This window comes from Cucurbita maxima, unplaced genomic scaffold (assembly GCF_002738345.1).
Source record: "Cucurbita maxima cultivar Rimu unplaced genomic scaffold, Cmax_1.0 Cma_Scf00015, whole genome shotgun sequence".
Taxonomy (NCBI): domain Eukaryota; kingdom Viridiplantae; phylum Streptophyta; class Magnoliopsida; order Cucurbitales; family Cucurbitaceae; genus Cucurbita; species Cucurbita maxima.
In genome coordinates, this window is record NW_019272031.1 from 1,555,462 (window position 1) to 1,574,167 (window position 18,706).

The window sequence follows — 18,706 nt, forward strand, 5'->3', positions numbered from 1 at the left end:
ATGGATTAAATCATATATTTTCTCGAGTGTGTTTTTGTGACATCTAAGTAAATGACGAGTACATGAATAAACTAATCACACTTCTGAATAAGAATGATCCCGTTTAAAAGAAATTAAATCACTATCTATACAAATAAAGTATATATAATTTTTTCAGTCGCTCAACCATAATCATGTTGGAAGGACGGGGATAATTTTTACTATTATAAGCGACAAGTAAATAATATAACCATGTTGTAAGGAAGGTGGGAAAATATGGAGGTCATCAGATTCCAAATTTTAAATCGTTATAGCTATAGTTAGATTTTTTTTTATTTTTTTTTTTAAAGACATAATGATAGAAGTTAAAAAAATAAAAATAAAAATAAAAATAAAAAAAATTCTATAAATTAACATTTAATAACAAAACCCCATAAAGTCAACTCAATTGAATCTGTCGAAATCAAATTAGAAAATTAAGGGAGGGATGAAACAGACCGTTTTCATTTCAGTTCAACTTGTCGTGGAGTGTTTTTGTAATTTAAAATTATGTTTATTTACAAATATTTTATAGGAGTTTGATTAGTATAAGTGTTATTTTAACCGAGTCTTTCTCCAATCGATGTGGAACGTCTTTACTAGCACCCCACCTTGTGTCTACCCCTTTGGGGAACAACCTCCTTGTTGATACATCGTCTGGTGTCTGGCTCTGATACCATTTGTAACACCCTAAGCCCACCGCTAGCAAATATTGTCCTCTTTGAGCTTTCCCTTTCAAGGTTCCCCTTAACGTTTTTAAAATGTGTGTGCTAGAAAGAGGTTTCCACACCCTTATAAAGGATATTTCGTTCTTCTCCCCAACTCGATATGGGATCTTACACAACCTTTGAATGCTTAAATCTTCAAAATGTTTGTTTTTGTAATGTCTCAAGCCCGAGATTCAGAACATGATTTGAAATCTAGATTTGATATCTGATGACATAAGTATTCTCCTTCGCATGGGATGACTTTAGCATTTCCCTACATCTTATACCATATAATTACATTACCTACTTACTTATATTATGATAATTTAAAGAGCTCGTAATATTCAAAATTTCAAGATAGAAAAAGAAAATAAAATTGGGCCTAAATTAATTTCATTTTCTAAGAAAGAAAAAGGGGTGAGACAAGATTTGTAAAAAGAAATTAAGAACAAATAATTTGCTATAAGTCACTTTCTAGCTTGTTAATAGGAGAAAAAAATTTCAAATCTTTCCAACTTGACATATAGATATCAAATCTTTCCAACTTGCATGCCTTGGCCTTTGCCTATGGCTACCCACAAGCTTCCACATGCACTTGTTCTTCGTACACACCTATCTATGTGCTTCTCCAAATGCAAACCCTAATTTTTTATATGCTAATAGAATGGATGCAAAACAAGAAGAAAAAAAAATATCTAAATGCCCTTAATAATAAATAATTATAGAAAGGGATTGGCGAAGAAAAAAGATAAAAGCAAAAGAAAAAGTGTGATGGGATTGAAAATTTATTTGAAGTTAGAAAAATATTCTTTAGTGTGAAACTTTAGAAAAAAATGTATCGATCTTTTATAATTGGTTATCGTGTGATAACTTTGAAATAAAGTTGTTGATAATGCGACTTAAGTATTCGAAACGAAGAAGAATTGATATCGAATATTCGAGAATTGAGTTAAAGAAAAAGTGATTTCATTGTAAAACAGAATTATAATTTACCATATATAATAAATTTGACCATTTATTATCGGCAAATAGCTATATATTTGTCTTTCATGATGTCTTCCTCTGTCTATTTATTGTTGTTTCTCTGTCTTTTGTAATTTATTTGATTCTCTAAATGATTAGAGATATAGAAATTTCACCACCATCTAGATGTTATGGTTTTAGCAAATATTTTCATGGTATGAGAGGTCTCTCGGTTTAGCAACTCTGATTCTTTATTTTCAATGGCTTCTGAATCCTTTACTTGTCTTCTTCTCTACTACCACTACTGGCTTTGACGATTTTCAATGGTATGAGAGCCCTCTCGGACAAAGCAAGGGCTTTGACGATTAATTACTTTTCGGCTACACCCTTCGCCCTTTGCCAATACAATCGGTTTTCCCTTTGCCAACGTAGTTTGTTTCATTTTCTTCCCAATCGGCTCTTCATCCTTCACAAAAACCCTAACCTCAAGATGTTCATCAGCGTTCTCATCGGAAATATATGGAATCTTGACAAGCCTGTCGACCTTCTGCAGAGATTTACCTTTAAAATCCGAGCACCCCACCGGCCTCCTCCCCAACCAAGTTGTCGCTGGCCTTCTCGCCAAAATTGGCTCCTTCGCCCACTGTGGCGACTCTTACAACTTCAACACCATCTTCGTCTCTTGCTCCGGGGGGGCATGATTCCCTCTCTGTCCATTGGAACTTCACCACCTGTTATGGCGCCAACTACTCCCCCAGCTCCGCCTACTACTCCGTTGCCAACCTCCACTCCGAACAAAATCACTGTCTCTTGATCTATCATAATGGCTCTTCACCCATTCCTGATGGTCTCTTTATTAGTCAATTAAAATATGCTCGAGATTCTTACTGTGTTCATCTGCTCGATAGCAAACCAATCCAAAAGGCGTAGATCTCACTCCGTCTCCACCCTTCTCTTTCTTTCTTGGTCTAAAATAAATCCCAGAGTCCGCATTCTCCAGTATTCGATATTGATTCTAAGAATATTTATTAAATCACCCACTTAAATGGTGAAAAAAGTTTTCTATCTATAATAATTTAGAGAATCAAATAAACACTCCATCAAAAATTATCTTTCTTCGATTATATTTCTCCACCTTTTTCAACAAAAAAAAAAAAAAAAAAAAAAAGTTGGAGCTAGCAAAGTTAATAACTAAAACTTTGTTTATAATTCTTTTGTTAATTGATTGAACTTATCAATGGGGCCATTGAGATGTAGTTGAATTAAAAAGAAAGATAGCATATGATAGCAACAAGATTAGAAACGTTTTATTTAAAATACCCTTTGGAGGGTTGATGAGAGAATCTTCTTCTTGGAATTTGCATATAAATAATAACCTCTCTTTCTGCAATTTCCACAACTCAAGGAAATTGAGATATCAACTAGAGAAAAGGGTAAGAAACTCAAAACCAATTCAAGTCAATGGCATCCACTTCACTTTTCAAGTTCTTCTCCATCTTCTTCTTTCTCTTTTGTCTTCTCACAACCCAAGCTGTTTCACAATCTAATGAATGTGAAACAACAACAAATGAATGCACCAATAAAGAAAAGGCATTACGACTCAAAATCATCGCCATTTTCTCAGTCCTCATTGCAAGTGTGATCGGCGTTTGTTTACCACTCTTCACTCGATCTATCCCGTCGTTGCACCCTGATAGAAACATGTTCATCATCCTCAAAGCCTTCGCGGCTGGCATCATTCTCGCCACCGGTTTCATGCATGTTTTACCTGATTCTTTCGACATGCTTTGGTCGAATTGTTTGAAAGAGAATCCATGGCATAAGTTTCCCTTCTCGGGTTTCGTTGCCATGATGTCGGCGATCCTTACGCTCATGGTCGATTCCATGGCTACGAGTTTGTATACCAAGAAACATTCCGAGGTTATGCCTGAAAATTCTCAAGGAGGAGATCAAGAGTTACCTATAGTTATTACTAGTGACAGCAAAGAAATTAGTTTTGGTTCTCAACTATTACGTTACCGAGTGATTGCCATGGTGAACATTTTCTTTCCCTTTCATTTCATTTTTCTTTTAATCATGAGGTTGTATATTTAAATCTTCATCACCGTTCAAAACGTTTTATTAGGTTTTGGAATTGGGAATCGTGGTTCACTCGGTTGTGATTGGTCTATCACTTGGAGCCACAAACGACACATGCACAATCAAGGGCCTAGTGGCTGCGCTTTGTTTCCATCAAATGTTTGAAGGGATGGGTCTTGGTGGATGCATTCTTCAGGTGATTAGCTACTACTTGTTTAAGCCTTGTTTTATAAATTACTCTTCTAATTTCTAAGTAGCTTTTGTGGTCTCAATGTGATCAATTATTGGCCATATCTTTTTTTTTTTTTTTTTTTTTTTTTTTTTTTTAGTTTTGTATGTCGTGTCTCCATNATTATCATTAATGTTCAAAGTCGATGCCCTTGTGAACCATTAGTTGACAAAAACGTACCTCATAGGGTCATTATCGGGTCATTATATGACCCAAATGATGACTTTTTTCCATCCATTTGTAGGGTGATTATATTGACTAAAGGCGACAAATCTAAACTAAGTATCAATTGATTGTGACTTATATTAATTATTTTAGTTTTAATTTGGTTCACATATTTTTCAAAATTGATTAGGACTTATATTCATTGAGAGATCGTATTTATATTATTGCCTATTATTTTAGTTTTAATTTGGTTCGCTATTGGTAATGACCTAAGCCCACTACGAGTAGATATTGTCCTATTTGAATTTTCCATTTTGAGTTTTCCCTTAAAATTTTAAAAACGTGTCTATTGAGAGGTTTCCACACCCTTATAAAAAAATGTTTTGTTCCTCTCTCCAACCAATATGGGATCTCATAATCCACCTCCCTTCGGGGTTCAAAATCCTTGTTGGTACTTGTTCCTCTCTCCAATCGACGTGGGATCTCACAATAATCCCTCCTTTGAGGCCCAGAGTCGCTGACACTCGTTCCTCTCTCCAATTGATATATGATCTCACAATCCACCTCCTTTAGGGTCCAGCATTCTCGTTGATATAATGCCCAGTGTCTACCTCTAAGACCATTTCTAACAACTCAAACCCACCGTTAGCAGATATTTTCCTGTTTGGACTTTTCCTTTCGAACTTTCCCTCAATGTTTTTTAAAACGCGTCTAGTAGAAAGAAGTTTCCATACCCTTGTAAAGAATGTTGATCCCTCTCCAACCGACGACGTGGGACCTCACACTATCCTTCTTAATTTCAATAAAATAAAAGGATAAGCTACATTTATCTCGTTATCATACTCCGTTTTTCGAATTACTTTGGTTTCTATATTATTTTCAATCCTAAACGACTCATTATCAACCAACCGAGTCAAATCTAGCCAAACCTAATGCAATCCCAAAACCCTAGTAGCCCTAAATTTCGAGTCTAACTTAATTAGTGTGGAAAAAAAACATTGCAGGCAGAATATAAATGGATGAAGAGGGCAATAATGGCATTTTTCTTCTCGGTGACAACCCCATTTGGGATAGCCCTAGGAATAGGGTTGTCAAAGACATACAAAGAGAACAGCCCTAGTGCCTTAATCACTGTGGGGTTACTCAATGCTTCTTCAGCTGGCCTCCTCATCTACATGGCTTTAGTGGATCTTCTTTCAGCTGACTTTATGGGCCCAAAGTTGCAGGGCAGCATCAAACTTCAAGTCAAATCCTATATTGCCGTTCTCTTAGGAGCTGGTGGTATGTCTTTAATGGCGAAGTGGGCTTGACAAGATGACTATCTTAGCCAATTACATTTGTCAATCTTTCCATTTATGTATCACTCTATAATTTCAAATCTTTCTGTTCTAAACTGATGATTTTTTCCTTATGTTTTGTTTCTTTTTTTGTTGGGTTGTTAGGCTGTAATTAATTGGTACGATCTCTTTAATGATATGGTGTACTCTCTCGGTTATAAAATCACTTTTCGATGCCAAAGATACTATATTTTTGTAACGCTCCATGTTCAAAATTTGAATTTGGAACATGAGTCATTGAAACAATATGGTACTGTGAGATTTCACATCGATTAGAGATAAGAACGAAACTTTTATCATAAAATAGATAGGTTTTAAAAACCTTGAATAGAAGCTTGAAAGGGAAAGTCTAAAGAGGACAGTATTGACTAGATGGGCTTGGTCTATTATAGATACCGTTCCCACTAAGATATGGTTGGGAGACGAACCAAGGTAGGAACTAGACGGCATATGACACGTGAATAAAGGAGATGTGCATAAATGAAACAATACCACATTTATATAAGAGCGATACCAAGAATAGGATGGTTAAGAAAAACTTAACCATATTTTTGTAACGTTCAATGTTCAAAATTCGAATCTTGAACGTGAGTCACTAAAACAATATGGTAGTGTGAGATTCTACATCGGTTGGAGAGAGGAATGAAACATTTCTTATAATAGTTTGGAAACCTTTCTCTAGCAAATCGGTTTTAAAAACCTTGAATGGAAATTCGAAAAGGAAAATCAAATAGGATAATATCTACTAGCGGTGGACTTGGTCTATTATAGGTACTGTTCCCACTAAGATATGGCTATCTAGGAGACGAACTAAAGTAGCAGCGAGCTGGCGTGAATAAATGAGAGGTGCATAAATGAAACAATACCAAATTTATATAAGAACAATCCGAGAATAAAATGGTTAAGAAAAATTTTTAAAAATAGAAAGTTACTATTTACATATTTTTATTGTTAGAACTCTAAAATTAAATACATTTCTATTTTTCAAAATAATATTATATCTTACTATAGATTAATGCAAATCTCTTAATTTAATAAAGATTGAATGATATTTGCTTGAAAGATGTTATCGAGGACTTAGATGAAATCTCTTTGCTTGAAAATATCAACAATTGATACCTTTATTCATTCCCTCCTCAAATGTCTTTTTATTTTAAGTTGGAGTTGGAGAAATCTTTTGAACCCACCTAAAATTTCGGGTTAGTGACCCGAACAATCTGAATAGAATTCACAACCAACGCATCACTAATATCAGCTACAAATTTCAAATATTCTTAATCTTCGTAATAATCCTAAACGTATGGAAAGGTTGGATTGTAATCTTATTTTTGGGTTAATCGGGTTGAATCAACCTAAAAAATGTCAACCTGCGAGTCCGTCTTGAATTTTTTTATTTTTCCAAAATTCAATCCAACCCAAATGGAAAAAATCTTTTTGCTTCAGATATTATCAATTAACGAGACTCAACGTGGTTGTTAAGTCTATTTGGTTTAGAATAAAATCTCACCTTTTGATTTTATTCAACAAATTTTCATATTTAATCTCATTTTGATTTCTTTTTAAGTATTAAATCTTCTATTTTAATTTGTTTGACTTTCTTTTAATCCTTAAAAACTTTGGTATAATGCATTATGTGTTATAATTCTCAATAATTGCCAATAATTGCGGTTTCTTCTTCTTATATTATATTTATACTTGAACTACATCTAATATAATTAATAATGTATATATTTTTCTATGTTTATATTTAATATATTAAATATTAATTTGAAGGGTCTAAATTAAATATACTTTTTTTCGTTTATATTTAATGTATCTAATATTAATTTGAACCCTTCAAAAAAAAAAATTCAACTAAATTGATCCTTTTAATGTTACTCTAAGCGAGGAAGAGACGTTATGGATCTAGTGATTATAAGCTCGAATGGTAGAAGATTAATTAATTAAACTCTTTAATTAATCAATTTTCATTCCATAACTATAGGTCACTTCATTAAAAGTTTAGAGTTTCACTCTTATGCATGGTAGGACAAGTTGTGTTTAGCAATTTGATCCACCACGAGTTGTTTGTAATTATAGCTAGTTCAAAAGTCGGTTTTACCCCTATAACTGCATCTATTGCTTTAATTAGTACCGGTATGATCTAATCATAAATTAAGTCTCTTACGGGTCAATGGGAGAGTGGAGCTATCACGACTTAGTTTTTGAGGTTTCGAATCTCGAATCGTGATGAAAAAAGACAAGACAAAATAAGGTAAGTGTAACGAATTGGAAAAAAAAAAAAAAAAAAAAAAAGGAAAAAGTTAGATAATGATACTCACCAAGAATCATGAGATTCAAGTTAAATTAGATTAGGAAATTGAGTTATTAAGAAAATTGAGTAAATGTTATATAGGAGATACCTCGGCAACACTTGGAATAAGCTTTAGAGAACGAACTCAAGCACTTAACTTTAGGGAGAATGTCCGTTAAGGCCAACCAAGTAAGTGGCATTACTATCGGCATGATTAGAAGTTTATGTTTGTATGATGACATGTGCTCCATGGGGTTCTACAGTTGTCATATGTTTGATATATGTGAAATGTTTATGAAACGATTTGTGATATAATACAACTATGGTATGATATGTTAATGTCATGACACGTGTTATGATACGATGTGCTGATGATATGATATATGTTATGGTGTATAACACGTTTTATGATATGATACGTGCATGATATAATATGATATGTTGAAGGACATGTTATGTGCATGATATGACATAATACGATATATGATATGAATGATACGGTATTCAACCCTGATACATGTCTTAAAAGGCTATGTTGTAAAATGATATATATGAAGGAAAAATGGAAGGGGTTGATTTAAATAGTTTAATAAATGAAAAATGTTGAAACCTCATGCATCATTGTATGTTTCATGCATCGAGAAATTTCTCTGTTTACGATGGGTACGGACGCATACATTACGAAAAGGAAAATGATTATTATTTTTATCATAATACTACGACGGTCACTATTCTTACGAAGTGTCCTCAGGAAAGGGGCCCAGGAGTTGTGTGAACCGACTGGTGGGTCCATACTCGCAGGTATGCGTCGTGTAGAATAGTAAATATACATCCAATGAGCCACTTAGGACACCTAAGAGAATATAAATTTAAAAGATAGGTCTCATTCATGATTGTATGTGTTTGCATCTAATTTCAACTGTGGAGTCACTTACTGAGTATTTCTTAAAATACTCTATCCACATGCTACTTTTATTTTCCAGGTAAAGGCAAGGCCCCCCTACCTAGCTAATGGAGGCATCATAGGTAGTTGTATTTAATTTAGTAGACTATAGGTTATCATAGGGTATTTGTGTTTTATTTTTACTTGTATCTATTTTAATTTTCCGTTGATTTGTTTTAAAGCCCACATTGATTAGAGAGAGCAACGAGTGTCAGCGAGAACGCTGAGCCCAAAAGGAAGGTGGATTGTGAGATCCCACATCGGTTGGGGAGGAGAACTAAACATTTTTTACAAGGGTGTGGAATCCTTTCTCTAGTAAACACGTTTTAAAAACGTTGAAGAAAAGCCTGAAATGGAAAGCCGAAATAGGACTGCTATCGATGGACTTGGGTTCATACCATATGATTTTTGACAATTTAAAACAAAACACACCACAATTGAAATTAAATAAAAAATATGTATATATATATATATACATAAATGTTCATAAATTATATATATATATATATATATATATATATATATATATATATATATATATATATATATATATATATATATATTTGAGTATTGTTAAAGCATATTCTTTTATCAAAAGTTGCCAAAATGTAAACAGTGACACAAAATTAGATGTGTAGAAAATAAGTTTCTTTCAATATTAGTAAAATATTTTTATAGTATTTTTTATTTTTGTTATTCATAGTTTCTTTCAACTAATTATTTCTATTTTCTATTGTTTATTAGTAAGTGTTCATATTTAGTTGTTTTAGTTCTTTGGTAACGTTGAATTATGTTAGGATGTTACCATTCTAACTTGTTATTACTGAAGAATTATACTTTTTTTTAATAATTATAGATTGATTCGTGTTTGTTTGTGAACTTTTAATATCTTTTATCAAAGATTATATCAAATAATTATGAATTCTATAAATAAAAAATATTTAAAATTTTAAAAAAATATAACAGCCTAACAACTCGAATGGGTTAGGTTGGGTTGTGAAAATTTTCGAGTCTGATTGGGTTACCAATCCAACCAACCCAACTTGTCCCATAATAACCCTACAAATGACGGAACCACTACATAGGGTAATCCAGCCAAACTCTCTCTAAGTCACACGTCTTTAACCAGCCTTACACCTAGCTTGACGGTACCACTAGAGCGAAAAGGGAGGTAGAAGCACCGCAAATATTGTACTGGTTGTTATCAGCCTACAAGCTACCTTTATTTTTCTCTAGGGTTGTCGTGGTGTTCTTCTAGGTCTCTAGGGCATGTAGATGGTTTAAATCTCGTCTCTCGTTTTTAGGACGTTTGGGGTTAACTCTTCGGGTCAAACCAATCTCTAGGTGCACACAGGTCTAACCCTTTGATTGCTAGCATGTTCTTGAGGTGCTTGGTCTACTGAAAACATACTAACCTGGGTCAACATGTAAACCGCACTAGCTGTAGCGTCCTAATCTTAATTGAGTTTTCTCATGCATGTTTTACTAGGAGATATTCTTATCGATCACCTAAGCACATAATCCACCATTCAAACTTCATCTTAGTCATATATGGGGACCAATGAGGTCTATTAGATTCCTAAGACGGCTAGGTGGCTTAATGCAGTCTTCCAACTCTAGGTTGCTCTATTCTGACTCCTCGAGTCTTTCTTAGTCTTGAAGCACTAAGGTCTAGACCCTTCGATTGTCGCTCATGATCCTAAAGTGTTCAATATACTGGAGGCATCATGACCTAGGTCATCCTCTAGCCAACCTAACTCTAACGTCCTAGCTTTGTGCAGATAAACACGCTCTACATGTAGAATACATAGTTGAACACCTAGAGCTAACACATACTATATCATGCACGCTCTACAATGTACGTGGTCTGTCAGTTTGGACCCTTATAAAGAATGCTTGCACACGTTCCCCTCTAAAATTGATGTCGTTCTCAAAATCCACCCTCCTTCGGGGCCCAACGCCTTTGCTGGCACTCGTTTAACTCTTCAATCGATGTGGGATCTCACAATCTACCCCCTTCGGGGTCCATTGTCCTCGCTAGCACACTGTCTGGTGCCTGACTCTGATACCATTTCTAACATCTCAACCCCACGGATAGTAGATATTGTCCTCTTTGGGCTTTCCCTTTCGGGCTTCTCCTCAAGGTTTTTAAAACACGTATGCTAGAGAGAGATTTTCACACCCTTATAAAAAAATATTTCATTCTCCTCCACAATTGGTGTGGTATCTCACAATCCACCCCCTTCTTTAGGGCCCAACGTATCCTCTCTCGCACTCGTTCATCTCTCCAATCGATGTGAGATCTCACAATCTCACCTCTTCGAGGTCCAGCATTTTTACTGGCACACTGCTTGGTATACCACCTCGTGTTTGGCTCTTATACCATTTGTAATAGCTCAAGCCCATCGCTAACAAATATTATCCTCTTTGGACTTTCCTTTTCCGATTTTCCTCAAAATTTTTAAAACCTATAATTAAACGAGTCAAATTTATCCTTCATAAAACAAAATTTTCCCAAATTTTAACACAAAGATTCAATACTTGCCATTGTCTGCCCAATAGCATATTTGGAAATGTTTTTTGTGCAAAAAGAATCCAAAATACACATTCCCAATTTGAAGAAAATAAAATCAGGAAATGTTTTGGAAAATACCTTTAAAAAGCCTTAAATTTAAAAACAAAAAAATCCATGAAAGGAAAAAACCTTAATGAAAAAAATGATACAAATAAAAAAACTAAAAAAAATTAAAATATAAAATATAGAGATTAAAATCAAACGGGTATTAAATTTGAAGGAACAAAATTAGGGTTCGATTGGATTGGGTTGGAAAAATCTTTTAGATCAACTTAAAAATTGAGTTGGTTGAGTTGGTGACCGAACAATCCGAATAGAGTTCATAACCCAACCCGTGAATTGCCGGGTTCTTTTTTTTAATTGTTTAAAACAAAAATCTCATAAGTTTCAAATATCAAATATTGACAAGTCACAAATCATCATTAACATTAGTTACAAACGTTAAATATTCAAGATAGAGTTAGATTGGGTCGAGTTGGATTAAATAGTCTGAATTGGTCGACTTGCTTCTAACCATGATTAACCAAAACATTTGGAGCGAATGACTAAATTATATTGGCATTTAAGTTTGAATCATAAGACAAATATTTACTATATAGTAAATTTCAAAATCTATGAATTAAAAAAAATAACTTAAAAACTTAGGAATCATTAAAATAGATTTGTTTGCATATTGGATTATAGTGGTTGGTTTTTAGATTCCCAAGGACCAAATAAAATATTTTGAAAATACTTTAAAAATATTAATAAAAAATATAAAATTAAAAAATAACATCAAAACAATTTTTTAATTCAATTATTTATTTTGGTAAAAGGCCCTCTTGACCAAATTGTGACCAAATTGTAATTATTTCCCTTTTATTTTTAATAGAAATCAGGGGATGAATATAAAATTTTAAAATTCCAAAGATATTGTAAATTAAAGAAGAAGCCCTTATCCATACCAAACTTAAGAACGAGCCCAACTAGGAGGACAATGAATGCCATAAACAGCAAAAGTAACCCATTTTTTCTTTAATCTTAAGGCATCAGATTAGCAAATAGTAACTCAAGATTCTTCCCTTTTCTCTCTCTGAAAAACCCAATTGATGGATCCGCCTCTTTTCTAGAGAGAGAATTTGGGGCGCTGCTTTGGTGCTTATTCTTGCAGTTTGTCAGATTAGGGTTTTTTTTCTGTTTTCTTTTTTTGTTTTTAATATCATTTCTTCCACAGACATATCTTCCAGGCTCCAGAATTCCCTTCACATGCGGTGAAGTTCTTATGGTATGGAACATTCATTCATTTCTTTGATTTCTTTTTTCTTACGTTTCTTCATTCTCCGACCCCCAATCCCCGAGTTTTTGTGAATTTTTGTTTGGTTCTTATAAATGGGGTTTGGTGGATTACGTAGTTGATTAATGGGTCGATCTTGATTTGCACAGAAAATACAGGAACTGCTTGTTTTGTTTACGTTTTCTCCGATTCGGACATGTTCCTCTTTTTCGTATTCGATTTTTGGAATTTCGTGTCCTCTAATGTGGAAATGGAATAGATTTGATGGAAATTTCCGAGTGATTTATATTGTTTTCTGTGATTTTAGGAGGGAGTGTTGCTTCAGTTGGCAAATTAGGGAAATCTTGCTCCCGATTGTTTATTTGGAGTTCTTCTTAAACAGCGGATGAGTAATTAAGAACTGCGAAGAACGTTCTTAAATTCATTTGCTGGTGGATCTTCGCTTATTTGCTGCCATCTGGGATTTGTGGATCGTTTGAAATTTTTTAACAAAATGGAGCATCGTGAGATGTTCGGTCCAGCTGAGGAAGATGATGTTGAAGATTTTCGAAGTTGTTGTGAAGATCATGAGGATGTGGTGGAAGAAGGGTCTGAGGAGGAGGAGGATCTTGATGAGTTTTCGGTGAAAATGTTCTTTAAGGGCATTTCGATAGCCGAGATTGGTGACCCGTCTTCTGGTCTTTCTGGTATTGGAGTGTTCATGGAAAGATCAGGGAAAGTCCCTTTTATTCAGGTCCAGAAAAAGCTTGATTTCTATGTTGATGAGCTAGTTGCTGATTATTTAGCTTTGATGGATGGATTGGTTGAGGCCATACAGAATGGCGTCCGCTCTATTCGAGCTTTTACCGACTCCAATACGTTATATAATCAGGTTACTACTTCCCCTATCTGCGTAACTTTGCTTGAAAGATTGCATAAACTCTTAAATTTATGTGCATTTTCTGAAGATATGTGAATGTTTGACAGATAACAAATGAAGAGGAGCCTGAAATTCCGCTTCTTGTAGCGCTGAAAGAAAGGATTCTAGAGCATGCTAGCACTTTTGAAGCGTTTTCTCTGAACCTTTCGTCGCATTCAGACCTCGAGCAGCCATTTCATCTCGCGAAAGTGGCTATTGGGGTTCTTTCTTGTCCACAAAAGGGAGATAAATCAATTGAGAATTGTTCGATTTGTTGTGAGAACAAACCGACCGCTATGATGGTTGCGTTGAAGTGTTGTCATAAGTTCTGCTCTCATTGTATGAAGAGTTATGTTGATGGAAAATTAGAGACATCTCAAGTTCCTATCAGATGCCCTCAGCTGAGATGCAAATATTACATCACAAGCAATGAGTTTAAATCTTTTCTTCCCTTGACTTTATATGAATCGTTGGAGAATACCTTAGCCGAAGCGAATATTCACTCAGATAAAATTTACTGCCCTTATCCGAATTGCTCTGTTCTGTTAGACCCGAGCGAATGTTTGTCAGCTCGGGCAAGTTCATCAAGTCAATCGGATAACACTTGTATTGAATGTCCAGTTTGTCAGAGGTTTATTTGTGTTGAATGTTGTGTTCCTTGGCATTCATCAATGAGCTGTGAAGAGTTTCAGGACATCCCATTAGAGGAAAGAGACATTGCTGATATTACCTTACATCGTCTTGCACGAAACAAAAGGTGGCGACGTTGTCAGCAGTGTCGTAGGATGATTGAATTGGCTCAAGGCTGCTACCATATGACATGCTGGTAATGCTACTTCCTCGAAATCTCTCGTTATTTATGTTAACGTGTCGGTTTATGAGATAATTGTGGAAGCACCTGAATCATCGTGAATATATATCATTAGTTGAGTGGAATGTTAGACTTTTTGAAGGATCAGCTTGTAGGACTTGATTAGAAAGTTAGAGGCACTTTATATACTTATTTGCACGTCGTAAACGTGATCTGGTATTTGTACGTATGGTCTATACATCTATGGCCAGGCACGTGGTTTGATGTTTGCACGTCGTAAACATGATCTGATATTTGCACGTATGGTCTATGCATCTATGGCCAGGCACATGTGGTTTGATATTTGCACGTCGTAAACGTGATTTGATATTTGCACGTTGTAAACGTGATTTGATATTTGCTCGTCATAAACGTGATTTGATATTTGCACGTATGGTCTATAATCTATGGTCAGGCTCACGTGGTTTGATATTTGCACGTCGTAAACGTGATCAGCAAATTGCAATGCTTTGATTTTACTAAACTAGGTGCAGGGTTTTCTTTATGTATATGAATTCAATGCTTATACTGATATGTTGCAGGTGCGGGCATGAATTCTGCTATTCTTGTGGTGCTGAGTACCAAGATGGGCAACAGACCTGCCAATGCGCCTTTTGGGACGACGACGATGACGACGACAACTCCGAGGACTTGGTTACCCACTCCATCCAAGAATCTGAGCAGTGGGCATGGGAAACTTTTAATTCCCTCCCGATGATAACGGACGCATACTCAGAGCAAGAGAGATCACAGTTAGCACTAATCCAACGATTCCTGGCTGGGGGATTCAGTCTGAGTGACCACCAACCGTATCAATCGCCACCACGATGTACAGACTCTTATGTCGACACGATGAAGGACCTACACCAACTTCCATGGCTTGAGAGGTTCGTTTCCGTGATAAGTGATAACTACTATGAAGATTACGTACAATGATATATCGATTCTTAGACGAAAAATAAAAGGGGGAGGTAAAAGAGCCTCTCACTCTAGTTTGCCTCCCTCGATACCTCATTTACACCGCCGCACAGCTTGGCGTTTCGATCGCTAGTTACGCTCTGTTTGTCTGTTGAATCATATACTGGAAATTATGAAGTGACCCTCAGAGGTCCTCATTGCATTAGATTAGATTAGAATGAAGGAATCTTATGCAAGAATGTCAGCTTTGCTTGTTTGATTCTTTCCTGTTTCAAACAAAAGAAAAAGACAAGAAATAGTCAAGAATTTAATCAAAATGAAAATTATGTTCGAGTTGAGAGTATATGTTTCGATGAGTTGAGTTATGTTCAAGGTGGACAAGTTAAACCCGTCCTGCCTGAAAGGACGAGATCTCGATGGTACTTTGATGGTACTTCCTGTTCCAAATAGCCTTTGAGAACGTTTAAGGAATTATCGATTTAGTCTTTAAATTTTGGTTTGTAACGTTTAGTTCCTTACCCCTTACAATTTTTATTATTTCCCCTTTTCTCTATTTATTATTTTATAATAATTAGTGTTAATTAAATCACTTTTATGTAAATAATTATTTGTTATTTCACATAAAGTATAAAATTAATTATTAAAAACAAATTTTACCCTAATAAATAAAATATAAAATTAATTTGTCTTGATTAATTATTTTCAATTAATAAATTAATAATTGAATAGACAATAACATCAATAAATGCGACATTTCGCGTATGAACAGAGAATCTCCACCCTATTAAGAACGGACCCCTACAAGCCCGACCCCACAAATTAAATAAACATCTCTATTGCAATCACATCGATAAATCACGCGGTTACTTTCTGAGTTCCTTGAAAGCTCATGCAATTTATTTGTACAAAAACTCAGTTCGAATAAATTAATAACTCATAAAAACAATAAATCAATCAAATTCCCCTATTCTCCCTCTTTTACCATCCTCTGTTTTTCCTTTTCATGTACAAATGGTCCAAGAATGAACGAATCGAAACAAAGTTAACAACTTCAATCTCGAGCTATCAAATAACCGATCATCGACAAGAGGTATCGTTCGAGCCATAGCTAATTTTCTCGAGGCTCAAATCAGACATATCAACTATCCATCTTCGAGCCCCATTTGAATCTCCTAATATGTTATACGCATACGAACGCCATCTTACATCAGTACCACATAGATTCGAAACCCCTGTTTTTGTAAGCTTTTGCGTTCTTTCAAGCACCACGAGACTCGAAAACGTAGAGAAACTGTTTCCTACGAACACATCGGCTCTCAAGCAAACTTCGTAGTCGATTGCTGACTGAACGAGGTATGGATACTTCTGGTAGATTTCATCAATTCCCAATTTCTTCTTTTCTAAAGGTACAAACCCGTCTTTCCAACCTTTCGAAATCGAAGAATCGTTAAGTAAACTATCTCCAACCGCGAGATAAACGACCATTGGCGTTTTCATTTCGATAATGTTGCCTACTCTATTCACTATCTCCTCCTTGCTACTACAAATTTGGTTCATCTTAGATCTCTGCTCTAACTTCCTACAGTGAATCATCCAGTCGATCTCGATTCTCATGTGGACTGCAACATATGGTACCGGTTGCAACGACATCCGAGCTTTAGCACCGGTAGCACTCGAGTCGAGTTTGCTTCTTACTTCGGATCCTACTTCTCTAATCCTGGAGATCACTTTATCTGCTTCTTTCTCGATCTCGTCGACCAAAACCAAGCACTCGAGAACCTTGGCGTAGTCCTTAACGGGCCAGTGATCATGCCACAAAAATGGATTCTTACCCTCTATTCTAACCACCTCTGACTGATCAAATGGCTCCTTGCTATACTTCTTCAATTGCTCCAAATCCCTCTCAACCGTCCACTTCCTTCCGCTTCCTTTCGGTATCTTGATCGGTTTTGTTCGATTACTTACATCCATATAACGTCCCAATCGAACAAATCCATTACAACGAGGATTAAACTCCTCATATCGAAAGATCTTATCGAACGAAATTGGTTCCAAACGCTCAACTTCTTTATAAAACAGGGATGCACTAAGACTAGGCATCAAAAGAGTTCGGTTCAACATTCTTGCAGTCAAACAAGCTCTTGCAAATGCTATCTTTTGATTGTTTAAACCCCAAACAATCTGAGGAACCTCCAAAAACTTATCTAAGCAAAATGGAGATCGATTTCCGATGACTACTAAGCCATTCTCTTCGATCCGATCGAAACTCGAGAACGGAAAGACAATAGCTCTAGCAATCAGAAGAACAAGTAGTATAGCAATGCATTTACAGATTCTGGAATTTAGATAACGAAGGCAAAGTACAGAGCGTTTACCATTCGATTGAACATCCATTTAGAATTTCAATTCATAAGTCCCCTGCAAGAAATCAAACAGAGACCATACCCTTTGGCTATTCCAGCACAAACAAATCAATGCTGGAGAAATCATAACAACCCTCAAATCAATTCAAGAAATCGAGAGAAACCCATTTCGAATCATGAAATATATCATCAAAAGAACCCAGAAAAGAGTAATCAAACAGGGCAAAATCTTGAATCAGAAGAATCCTTAATCTAAAACCAAGCACCTAGAAGACACCCACAAGAACAAATCATCAAAACGCTTTGACAAAAGTAAGAAACGAGGATCAATCGAGATGCTAAAACGATAATGGGGATTAAACGATTCAACCGATTAAGAGTTGAAAAATGAAATCAAACAGAGAAACGAATGCAAAATAGATTTACCATTTAAGAAATCCAAAACCCAGAATCTGAAAACGAGAATCACAGACGAGAAAATCAAGAACAACGAAAGAACAGAGGAAAACACAACAGAGAGACGAAGGCTGGAAAGGAAAGGAAAGGGAGATGAGATTCACATGAAATACAAGAAAAAATAAAGCGGAATCCAGAGGAACCCACATGAGTTGCTTGATTCAAAAGCGAAAGGAAGCGAAAGAAATCATGGGCGTTGATGGAGGAGGAAAAGGGGAAAAGGGTCGTGAGAAAATGGGGCCTGTGTCAAGGAAGGAATAAAGGGTTCCAAATGAAACAATCTAATCAGGAAAGAGCAGGAAGTACAGATTTCGGGAAGTGGAGCCCAAATGGGGCACACTTCTGAGTACATTTGTGTCAGGAGAGGATGAAAGATCCTATAAAATGTATTTATAATTAAAGTGAAATTTAAAAAGTCTCAAACTTTAAGAGCTTATGTTCAAAGTGGATAATATTATATCATTATAAAAAGTCGTGTTCGTCTAACATAGTATCAGAGTCGTGTTAGTCTAACATGATATCAGAGTCATGCTCTAAATTTAGTTGTGCCACAATAAATTGATAAATTCTCAAATATTGAACAAAGGACTCCCTAAGACTCCAATATATCTTGCAAAAACTATGTTTTTTTATATATTT

The 18,706-nt window shown here is 35.3% G+C and overlaps 3 protein-coding genes across 3 annotated transcripts; 2 read left to right on the forward strand and 1 right to left on the reverse strand.

Moving 5' to 3' along the window:
- Positions 1-3,149: 3,149 nt before the first annotated feature.
- Positions 3,150-5,674, forward strand: LOC111490444 (probable zinc transporter 10). The gene is made up of 3 exons (XM_023139069.1): positions 3,150-3,722; positions 3,814-3,963; positions 5,166-5,674. The coding sequence occupies exons 1-3, from the start codon at positions 3,150-3,152 to the stop codon at positions 5,469-5,471; spliced, it is 1,029 nt and encodes a 342-aa protein (XP_022994837.1). The 3' UTR covers positions 5,472-5,674.
- Positions 5,675-12,298: 6,624 nt separating this feature from the next.
- LOC111490412 (probable E3 ubiquitin-protein ligase ARI11) lies at positions 12,299-15,554 on the forward strand. The gene is made up of 5 exons (XM_023139021.1): positions 12,299-12,443; positions 12,523-12,573; positions 12,890-13,453; positions 13,549-14,306; positions 14,873-15,554. Exons 3-5 carry the CDS (start codon positions 13,076-13,078, stop codon positions 15,264-15,266), a joined length of 1,530 nt encoding a protein of 509 aa, XP_022994789.1. The 5' UTR covers positions 12,299-12,443; positions 12,523-12,573; positions 12,890-13,075; the 3' UTR covers positions 15,267-15,554.
- A 367-nt stretch (positions 15,555-15,921) lies between these two features.
- LOC111490428 (O-fucosyltransferase 23-like) lies at positions 15,922-18,319 on the reverse strand. Its single transcript, XM_023139041.1, has one exon. The coding sequence runs from the start codon at positions 17,640-17,642 to the stop codon at positions 16,326-16,328; it is 1,317 nt and encodes a 438-aa protein (XP_022994809.1). The 5' UTR covers positions 17,643-18,319; the 3' UTR covers positions 15,922-16,325.
- Positions 18,320-18,706: the final 387 nt, after the last annotated feature.

Bases quoted from the DNA above. Each gene is read 5' to 3' on its own strand.
- LOC111490444 (XM_023139069.1), top strand. From the start codon at position 3,150: ATGGCATCCACTTCACTTTTCAAGTTCTTCTCCATCTTCTTCTTTCTC. The intron at 3,723-3,813 runs GTGAACATTTTC...ACGTTTTATTAG, and splicing joins GTTACCGAGTGATTGCCATG to GTTTTGGAATTGGGAATCGT. The intron at 3,964-5,165 runs GTGATTAGCTAC...AAAACATTGCAG, and splicing joins TTGGTGGATGCATTCTTCAG to GCAGAATATAAATGGATGAA.
- LOC111490412 (XM_023139021.1), top strand. From the start codon at position 13,076: ATGGAGCATCGTGAGATGTTCGGTCCAGCTGAGGAAGATGATGTTGAA. The intron at 13,454-13,548 runs GTTACTACTTCC...AATGTTTGACAG, and splicing joins CCAATACGTTATATAATCAG to ATAACAAATGAAGAGGAGCC. The intron at 14,307-14,872 runs GTAATGCTACTT...GATATGTTGCAG, and splicing joins TGCTACCATATGACATGCTG to GTGCGGGCATGAATTCTGCT.
- LOC111490428 (XM_023139041.1), bottom strand. From the start codon at position 17,642: ATGGATGTTCAATCGAATGGTAAACGCTCTGTACTTTGCCTTCGTTAT.